This window comes from Urocitellus parryii, chromosome 10 (genome assembly GCF_045843805.1).
Source record: "Urocitellus parryii isolate mUroPar1 chromosome 10, mUroPar1.hap1, whole genome shotgun sequence".
Classification (NCBI taxonomy): Eukaryota; Metazoa; Chordata; class Mammalia; order Rodentia; family Sciuridae; genus Urocitellus; species Urocitellus parryii.
The window spans coordinates 42292728-42303201 of NC_135540.1; the positions used below are offsets into that span (position 1 = coordinate 42292728).

The 10474-nt window shown below is 34.8% G+C and overlaps 1 protein-coding gene across 1 annotated transcript in view; it reads left to right on the forward strand.

The window, feature by feature from the left end:
* The window catches only part of Pdlim5 (PDZ and LIM domain 5), a 220885-nt gene extending 217851 nt beyond the window's left edge, over window positions 1-3034 (forward strand). The window contains exons 8-9 of the mRNA XM_077803615.1: window positions 1014-1129; window positions 2716-3034. Of these exons, the coding sequence (XP_077659741.1) occupies window positions 1014-1129; window positions 2716-2805 (206 nt within the window). The 3' untranslated portion in view covers window positions 2806-3034. The remainder of the gene's footprint in view (window positions 1-1013; window positions 1130-2715) is intronic.
* Window positions 3035-10474: the final 7440 nt, after the last annotated feature.

The following is a 10474-nucleotide window of genomic DNA, read 5'->3' on the forward strand; positions in this document are numbered from 1 at the left end:
TGTGGATATGTGTTGAGCATGGTGCCAGAGTATATTAAAGATCACTGAGAAAAGTGAATCAAGCTGCAAGTCTTAGCCTACTGAACCTTCAGCTCAGGTTGGATTGACTAGTGTCAGGGGCCAAAAGGTGAACCATGAGTCAACATAGTGGTGTAAGTCAATGCATAAAAGGAAATAAAAGTGCTGATAACATTCTAATTTGGTAATTGAGAAAGATCTTATCAAAACAGTTTCTTCAGAAAGAAATTCTATCAGTATTCTATAACTAATCTGTGCCAGGTAAATAGTGGGTATCAGGCTATGGTTCTTCTACATGAAGTCATAAAATTGAAAGAAAAATATAATGAAAGAAATTGTGTTCATATTGTGATACAGTCTAGCTAGAAGCTCATTCATGGTCCTTATTCATGGAAGTTTTCTATAACTTAATTTCCTCACCAAGTCAGATACCCTATGAAAATCTGCCAATAGCAGATATTTATTTAAAATTTATGTTAATTAGTCTTACCATTGCTACTTATTAGAGGTCCTCTTGTATTTAAAAAAAAAATTAGGTGTGAACAGACACAATACCTTTATTTTGTTTATTTATTTATTTTTTATGTGGTGCTCAGGATCAAACCCAGGGCTTCACAGCTGCTAAGAAAGCACTCTACCACTGAGCCACAACCCCACCCCCTCTTGTATTTTTTTTTTAAACAGTCAAGTCTACTGATAATTTCTCAGAATAGTATTCTTTTTTTTATGTATTTGGACGTTTAAGTAGCTAGAGAGGATTGAGAAGTATAATGTGGAAAAATATAAGAAAGAATGCTACTCTGTTTACAAGGGAAACCTGAAACGTGTTAAACATGTATCTTAAACCAAATATTATGCCATCTTCTGAAATTTTTCTAATTACTAGTATCTTTAACTTCAAGATCTCATTTAACCTCAATTGTGTTGCTGTTTTCTATGAATTATCAATCTAAAGCTTCATCACGTTTAAATTCTCTCTCCCCCACCCCAAACAGATTATTATGCCCTTTTTGGTACTATATGCCGTGGATGTGAATTTCCCATAGAAGCTGGTGACATGTTCCTGGAAGCTCTGGGCTATACCTGGCATGACACTTGCTTTGTATGCTCAGTAAGTAAACTCTAAGCTCCTAATTAAAGTGGTACAGTACAGCCAGTTCTAGCATAAGCACTTAAAGGAAATAATAGTTCTTGTATCTTTTAGTCCTTCAAACCTAAAGAAAAAAAAATATTTTTTTCAATGATTTTTAAAAGTTGTTTATTAATTAAAATTTGGGGACATCTTGAAATTATTTGGTATATAATAAGCTCTTTACCTTTAAAGAAAATTCTATTTTTAATACATTTTTGCCCATAAGGAGAAGCTATATATTTCTTAAAACAGTAAGGGTCTGTTATTTTTCTTCTGAAACTTCATTTTATTGGATGTTTTTAGTAGGTTTTAGAAACATTAGGTACTTCTTAAAATAGAAATAAACAATTTTTAAAATCTATTATTGAATTAACACTGGGAATAAACTATGTGCTGATTCATTTCCTTCCTTAGCAGTCATCCATGAATGTTCTTTTTGAGACTATATGTTTAATAAAATATTTACTAATTTCATTTGATATTTTAATATTTTTGGTTTCATTTTTAATAATTTGGATAGAGCTCCATCTAAAATACATATTGTTTTGAATGTAGAAAGTAAATGTTCAATAAAGGGTCTCTGTTCCAATGTTTGATTATTTTCTTAGATTTAATATATCTGATAGTGTCTTGATATCCATTGCATGAAGGGGAAAAAAAGTAATGTTGATTAAATTCAGATGATTTCTCCAAACATTGCCTTTGAACTCTTTCTTGTTTACCTCATTCATCTCTTAGACTTCTTGAAGTCTATAAAAAGTAACAATTTCTAGAAGATTTATCTTGTGTTCTCTGGTGGAGCTGCTCATGAGCATTGTAATTAGCCAAGGCAAGAGGAAAAACAAGAAGGCATAAGTGAGAATAACTGATGTTATAATCAGCCAGTGGGCAGATATTGACTAGGATTTTCTAATAAACATTAAATGTATTAACTCTTTCATGAATTTGGGCTGAGAATGTAGTTGTATAGTAGAACCTGCATCTAGCAATGTGTGAGTTCTGGGTTCAATCCCCAGTACTGCAAAAGATTTTTTAAAATTATTTCATGAATTGGTGATTTCATTAAAGAATGAAATTAAAGGAGTGAATTAAAAAGAAATCTCAATTATATGTCTCTCAATGTGTGTTTTGGGAACAGACTCAAGTTGGGCTTGGACATGTTTAGAAAAGCAGTTGACTTGTGTTTTCTGTTTGAATGCTTTAGTTCTCTTTAGCAGGAAGCAGATTTAAAGCATTGATTAGAATTAATCTGGGAGATAAAATATATTTAATGTGACCTTGTTACATATTAATTTTTTCATTAGAACTAAGTACTTCCCACCCAATAAAAAAGTAATGATCAGTGATTTAAATAAATTAGAATATATTCCAAGAAAAAAGTCATTCTTCATTGCCTTTCAAAGATTACATGAAATGTCATAGTAATCATGAAATGTCAGGGTTTCTAACACAACCATCTAAAGTACTTTGTCATATTATCCCATTGGGGGGAAAAGTCACTTTCCCCTTCTCTGGCATGCTTGATTAAAATAATGACAGTCTCTTAACTAATACTTCTTTTTCAGGTCTGTTGTGAAAGTTTGGAAGGTCAGACATTTTTCTCCAAAAAGGACAAGCCACTTTGCAAGAAACATGCACATTCTGTGAATTTTTGAAAGTCAACAGTTCAGGGAAAGAAGAAATCGAAAAGAAAGAAGAAAATTGAAATTACCAATTAATTTTTAGATTCAATATTTATTTGGAGTTTTGAAAAATAATAGTGTCCCTGAAGGGATAAATTTCAGCATTAAAAATATTTGGTTTCATAAGGTAAAGAGACAGTTTGACATTTGTTATTACTTTTTCCTGTATTTTCTGCCCATAAAATAACCTTTATAAAAATCAATTTCCTGGTTGACTATTAAATTTATCTTTGAGTAAATTAGCAAAGAATTAAATTTTAGATTAATAACTCCAATCTCTATGCTGAAATAATTATACTTTTCTTTCCTTGTTAGGTAGTTATGAGTAAATTGTAAAATGCAATGAAAATGCCTAAAAGTTTATTAATGAGAGAATTGTTCTTTTGAAAAATCTACTGTTTATCTTTAAAACAGTGAATGAGAGTTTAAACAGAACTTTTATCAGTAGGAGATGTCAGTTTAAAAAAAAAAAGTGTACTTTTTGTTGTTTGTTTATTCTTAGACAGTTGATCATTCCAGTCAGAAAAGCCAATGATATTTTGGGTCAAAATGTGTCATGCCTTTCTTCTCTTACCCCCCTCCAAAAAGCTGCCATATCTCTTATAAAATCTCAAATTTTGCCTTGTATTAAAATGTGACTATTTCTACTCATTGTGTATGCTTCATCACCTGTATTAGCCAAACCCTGCTGTTTCCCTTCCCTCGTAGTGAGATAAAGAACATAGTTTTCTTTAAAGAGAAAACAGAAAAGACTATGATGAGGAATTATGGCAGCTGAGAGGATCGGACCTAAAAAAGCAAACAAAAAAGCACTACTGCCCCCTTTTCAGAGTTGTACCACTGACTGAAGTTTTGAGAGCTGTCTTTGCAGAAGTTTATGTTTTGTTTTGTTTAATTTTAACTTAGAATTGGCTTGGGATTATAGTAAGCTCTAGATTTTTTTTTTTTTGTAGTTTTCTCTCGATAATAAGCAAACCACTTCAAATGTGATCACAAAACGTGGAAAGCTTTTATTCACAGAGATTTGGTAGTATAGGAGAGGGAGGTGATTAATTACTCAGATTGACCTATTGTTTGTTTTCCTCATTTGTGCAAAGAATCCTGTAGATACCACATGGAAACACAGAAACAATTGTAAAACTGTGGATCCTGTTGATATTTGCCCAGTGAGAAAACAGATTATGGCATTTGATAGTTTTTCTCTTTGTTTCTAGAATGGATGAAAGCCTATGAACCCACTGAGTTATAATTTAAATCTGTGTGAGGCAAGGTGCTTTTAAAGTCCAGACAGAGTCCCCAAGCCCTTCCTGCCCCATCACTCACTAATGACTTCAATTCCATTGTGTGTATGTTTGTTATAGAGGAGGTTTTAGGCTACCCTATTTGTTTAACCTCCCTAAGAACTTTCAAGGCATCTGTCCTGAAAGCTGCTAATATATGGTCTAGCGGATTTATATTATATGCAGATAATAATTAACTGGGGATAAAAGAATAGGAGGGGGTGACACAAAGTGGCAAGCTGAATAGTTCCCCAGTAGCAACTCCAAACTACCTCCTCACCCTGCATCTTGTAGGGAAGGGGAAGCTTCTTTTGAGATGAAGTGCTGGAGCTGAATTGTGCATTAGATCTCATTGCTGCTGAAGTTGCCTATGGGCGACTTGCTGGCTAATGTGCATCCTTACATATCTTAATGTCAGTCTTTGCTTTATACAATACAAAGTTGGTTGTTTTGTTTGGTATAATGGAGTATTTTGTTGTTTAGTTTTGCCTTTATAGATTGTATGCCAAGATAGTATTTTATAAGTGAAAGGCATTGGGGTTTTTTCTTTAAAGAATTTTATTTGACCTGGATTTCTTATAAAGCTGTCTTTCTCTAAGGGTATCATTAGACCTTTCTACATATATTCTTTATGGAGCATAATGTTGCATGTCTCCAAATTTTAATGCCTAAAAAGATAGTTGCTTTCTTTCTTTCTTTCTTTCTTTTTTTTTTTTTTTCGTGCTCTGTCTCTGGTGTTACAGAGCTTTTTATATGTTCCTAAGACAGTTAATCCTGTGAAATAAATATTGCCCAGAACCCAGAAGAATCTCTGTGTTTTACAGTGGGGAATGCCATGTTTAATTCACCAGCATTAATTTTCTAATAACTGGCTGAGCACTTTATTCTTCTGGTGAGCTTCCTGAATATTTATTTTTCTGATTATAAATATTCTGTGTCAGTAGCATTTTTATTATTACTTCTTCACTATAGAGCATTGACTTTTCATCTCCCTAGATGTATATTTTGAAATGATATACTTGGTAAAACACAGATGAAAATCATATAGTACATGACTCTAAAAACTCCTCTACTTGAATCTCCCACTTTAAAATTTTTAGTAATGGCTTAAGATTCATAATATTTCTCTAAACTTGCAAGGGATAAATATTGCCCGCTGAAATAGCAATCTAAAAATGATCCCCTCTGCTTTAGGTTATAGTAACATATGTATTTCCTATTAAGGTTACATTTAGAGTTTTGGTTTTTGTTTGTTTGTTTTTCATGTTGTGCTAGGTATCGAACCTAGAGCCTCACACATGCTAAGTCAGCACTCTGCCTCTGAGATACATCCCCAGCTCTTTTTGTTTTTATTCTGAGACAGGGTTCTCATTCAGGCTGTCTTAAACTTGAGGTCTTCCTGCCTCGGCCTCCCAAGTAGTTGGGATTACAGGTGTGTACAATATTTAGAGTTTAGAACTAAAACCTATTCATTTGGTCAAGAGTGTTAAAACAAATAGAACTAACAGTTTAAATCTGCAAAATACTAGTGTAGCCTTATGTTTAAAATTATCCACAACAAAAATATATGATTTTTAAGGAGTAGTATATTAGAAGCACTTTCATAGGAAATAATTTCTTCCTTCCCCTTGTTGAGTGTGAATCCAAAAACATATTGATAATTTGTGGCATTTGGAGTTTAGTCAGCCCCATTGAAGGGAAGAGGAAACATACTGAGTAGTTTTACACAAATCTAACCTGGCTTCAATTTGTCTCCCTCACCCCTAAATGTTGAAAGATGTCTGATTTGAATTCTTTATGTATTAATTATCTATTAATCTCCATCTTCTGTTTCTTTAAGTTTTAAAGTTTGTATATACGTGCTCTTTTGCTTTTGGATACATTTTCTAATTAAAAAATCACATGAGAAATATAATCAGTATAGTAATACTTTAATGTGCACATATTCAATAAATAAATGCCTTCAACAGTATACACAAGCTCTCCTTGTTGTTTTTGCATAGTAAGAGATTCCATTAAGTAATCATGGGGAAAAAAATCATGTTCCATATGCACAGGATAGGATGAAATGTAATAATTACCTTAAGAATAAAAGAGGAATTGGATATTTTGGATATCCAAATTGATTGCATATTTTGCCAATCAAAATATTCCAGAAACAGAACATTTAAAAATACTGTCACATTTATTCTGTTTTTTATCCATTTTTATAGTTTTCATGTAGAACGTACACAATAAATGTTTGTAAATTTGTAGATAAGTCTGTCTTTAAAAAAATGTTTATTACTGGGTTGAGAGTGTGGCTGGGTCACTGGTAGCATGCTTGCCTGGCATGCATAAGACCCTATGTTGAATCCCAGCACCATAAATAAATTTAAAAATTTTAATGTTTATAGCTGAAATTTTTTAATGGAATAACTTAACATATTAAACATTATATTGTTATCATAGATTGTAATCAAACAACATAAATTCTCATCTACATTTTCACATTTTGTATTAGCCAGGGCTCATTACTTCGTGTGTCACATCTAGATCTCATTAGCTAACTGTGCATTAGTAGGCAGGCTCACCTCGTCCTCGTTTGTTTATTGGCTTGAGTAAGATTTTTTTGCCAACTGTATAAAGTTAAGCGGAATGTTTCTGTTGCAAGCTGTGTATTGGAAATAAGAGAGAAATTCAAGTCTATTTGCTCACAGTATATTAAACTCCAGAAGCCAAACTTTTAAGGGCATCAAGTCTGCATCTGACATTTTAATAGCTGCTGTTTGGTTTCTATCAATCACGTCATTGCACATTAAAATGCACCAACAAAATAAGAGATCTGTCATTCCTTCGTTAAGGAACAGTAATCCAGTACAAGATTTATAGGCTTACGACTCAACTGTGTGTTCACAATAAATCCCCATTCAGTGTTCAAACTAGAGCAAGCCTCCCTGTTCAATGTTTTCTAGTCAAAATGTCCTCAATATAAGATTATCAAAGGTTTTCTTACAGAACTACATATAAAATCTTTTTGCCAGCAAAAGCTTAATTTAGGTTGGCGGCTTCCCTTTTTGAGTACCTAGACAAGATCTTGGTTATATCAGAAACACATAGGTACTGCTGTATTATTAGCAGGCCTGGTGTTAATTAGGGAGAATTACCAGAAATAGTTTGCCTCGTGGAAATTTATTACAGAATCACACTTGACTGATGGCAGAATAGGAGTTGCTGAGAGAGAGCAGCTCCCACTCATAACCACTAATTAATAGGGTGCCAAAATTCCGCAGAGAAGGTTTCATCCCAAGTGTGGGAGCCTCACAGGGAAAATGGTTCTTGTGCAGTATTTAAAAATTAACAGAGGAAAGTAGCTGGACACATGGCTACCTAACAGAACAGAAGTCTCAGACTGATGGGGTCTTAGGCTGTATGAATGAGAAGATTTAACTCAGCACCAAGCCCAAAAGTTACCTGTGTGTTTGTCATGCTAAGGACATATGCTTATTATGTTTAATGTGAAGCATCTGATTCCCAAACTTCATTTTATGAAGAGAATTTAGAACAATCATTTTATCTGGTCTGATAGTACTCTTGATTCCATCACTTGGAAGCCAAGTCGGTGGCAAGATCACATCAATGATTAACAAGAAAGGTGTGGCCTCTGCACCTTGAACATGGAGTTGGGGAAAGTGAGGTGCACTTAGTGAATGGCACTAATGGCAGAGCACTGGAGAGTCCTACTGGATGAAAGCTTGCCAAGAAGGAAGTTTCTTGTTTTTTTTTTTTTTTTTTCCCCTGTCTGTACTGCATGTAATTACACACAATATAGCTTGGAGACGTTGTTGAATGAGAAGAATAATAAAACATTTTCATGTCAGAAAACCACTGATCGTTGACCTCAGGGAGAAAAATAAAACAATTTAGAATTCACAAAGAGAATAATTTTTCAATTTCTCAATTATGTCAAATAGTAATCCCAAGGAAAACGACTTCTTTGCCAGGCCCATGAATCAATTGGCCCAGTCTCTTATGCATCCAGGTTTCAAAGGACAGTTTCTGTCTTTTCTGTCCAGAGTTTTCTAATTGGATTTCAAATTAGTTTTTCATCTTCATAGTCTAAACTGTCACCTACTTCAGATATAACTGGGTTTGTTTTCTCGGTCTTGTTTTTTCCCTTTCTATTTCTTTTGCTTATAAAGCACGTGGCTGCTCCCATTGTTTCTTTGTTTAAGGTATTTTTATTGGTGCATATTAATGACACAGACTGGTAGTTCTCATTGCATATTCCTAGATCCATAAAACATAATTTGATCAATTTTGTTCCTTAATACCTGATTCCTCCCCTGACCCCCTTGCTCTACCCTAAAGGCCTCCCCTCTGTTTTTATGGCATCCTGTTTTGAGGTTAGTTTTTGTTTTCCCTCTAGTTTCACATATGGGGAAAAACATGCAAAAATTTTTCAAGTTGACTTGTTCTGCTCAAAATATGGTCTTCAGTTCCATTTTCCTGCAAATGGCATAATTTCATTCATTTATGGCTGAATAAAACTCCATTGTGTAGATATACCACATTTTCTTTATTTATTCATCCATTGACAGACACCTAGGCTGATTCTATAACTTGGCTTTTGTGAGTTGTACTGTGGCAAAAATGGGTATGCCTGTATCTCTAAGGTATGCTAACCTTAATTCTTGGTGACAAATATCAAGGAGTGGTATAATTGTTAATATGATAGGTAGTTCTATTTTTAGCTTTCTAAAGAAACTTCATACTGATTTCCCTAGTGGTTGTAGAGATTACAATATCTTGAGGTGTGTCTTTTAATTTTTGACCTTAGTGTATCAATAAAATGCCCAACCATTCCCTTAGAAAGTGAAAAAGTAAATGTAATTCCATTACTCTATTATTAGTTTTGCATAAATAAAAGTTGGTTTATATGCGACCCATATTGATGCCATCTGACCCCAGAAGCTTTCTGTATCCCTGTTTGCTTGAGTATCCTGACAATTTAATGGCCTCCATAGTTGCCTGAACAGAGCAAAAGAATCCATGGAGCTTTTCAAGCATGAACTTTGAAATATAAATTAAATTAGTTCTGGCTTCCTCTTCTGAAACTTATCATTCTGCTCTGCTAAATTATTGTGCTACTGCTAAATATTGAAAATGCTTTGAGTAAAAATGAACTTAACAAGCAGGTGGAGAGGCACAGAAGAGACCTGAGTACTTCTGCCCCCCCCCATAAAAAATATAAATCAATGCACATCTATTATAATTTGCTTATTCCTAAATCTGGGAAGTACTTGATGCTCTTTAACAATATCAACATAGATTATAATAGCATAAATTAGGGCTAGGAAAAAAAGTTTGTTTTGTTATTCATGGTCAGAGTCCAATCTGGACAGAAATCACAATGAACTTAAAAGTTTAGCATAAAGAATTATTAAGGGACTGGGGTTGTGGCTCAGTGATAGAGTGCTCGCCTAGCATGCATGAGGCACTGGGTTCGATCCTCAGCACCACATAAAAAAATAAATAAACAAAGGTTTAAAAGAAAAAAAGAATTATTAAGCTGTGATAGGATAGCTGAATAGGAAAATATAAAGAAACTTAAAGCTGAGAGAGAAGACTCAGCAAAAACAACCTCAGAGGCAGGTCTCCCCACGGCTAGGGGTGAGAACTCTGAGAAAGCGGTTATCAGCCCACTGAATGCCAGGTTCTGAAGCCTGATCACGCTCTCAATAGCCAAACACAAGGAAACCACTCTCTGGATGGCCGGCAAGCCAGAGCTCATGGCTGGGGGCACAAAAGAGGTGGGGATGCTGCTGTGGGTGCTGGAATATACAGTACTATGGCAAGAGGGTCAGAGCAAGGTGCTGATCAAGCCCAGGCTAGCTGTGCAAAATCTCTGAGGGACTGTGCACTTTGCATACACAGCTGGGGCAAAGAACCACCAGATGACTCCAAACACATGCAGCATGATGGACTACCAGAAAAGCATAACGTAGCACCTAGAACCAGAAAAAGAAGCCCCTCCCAGGATATTCTTTTGTCTCCCTCATCTGACAAAACAACACCGTGACCAGTACAAAGAGAAATGCTTGGAGAGTCCAGTTTGGACTGGCGCAGTGGTGCATGCCTGTACTCCCAGTGACTCAGGAGGCTGACACAGGAGGATCACAAGTTCAAAGCCAGCCTCAGCAACTTAGCCAGATCTTAAGTGACTTGGCAAGACCCTGTCTCTAAATATAAAAAGGGCTGGATATGTGGTTCAGTGGTTAAGCACCACTGAGTTCAACCCCCAGTACCAAAAAAAAAAAAAAAAAAAAGAGTCTATTCTGGTATCACAGTGCAGGTACTGAAGGGTGAATTTGGAACAGAAA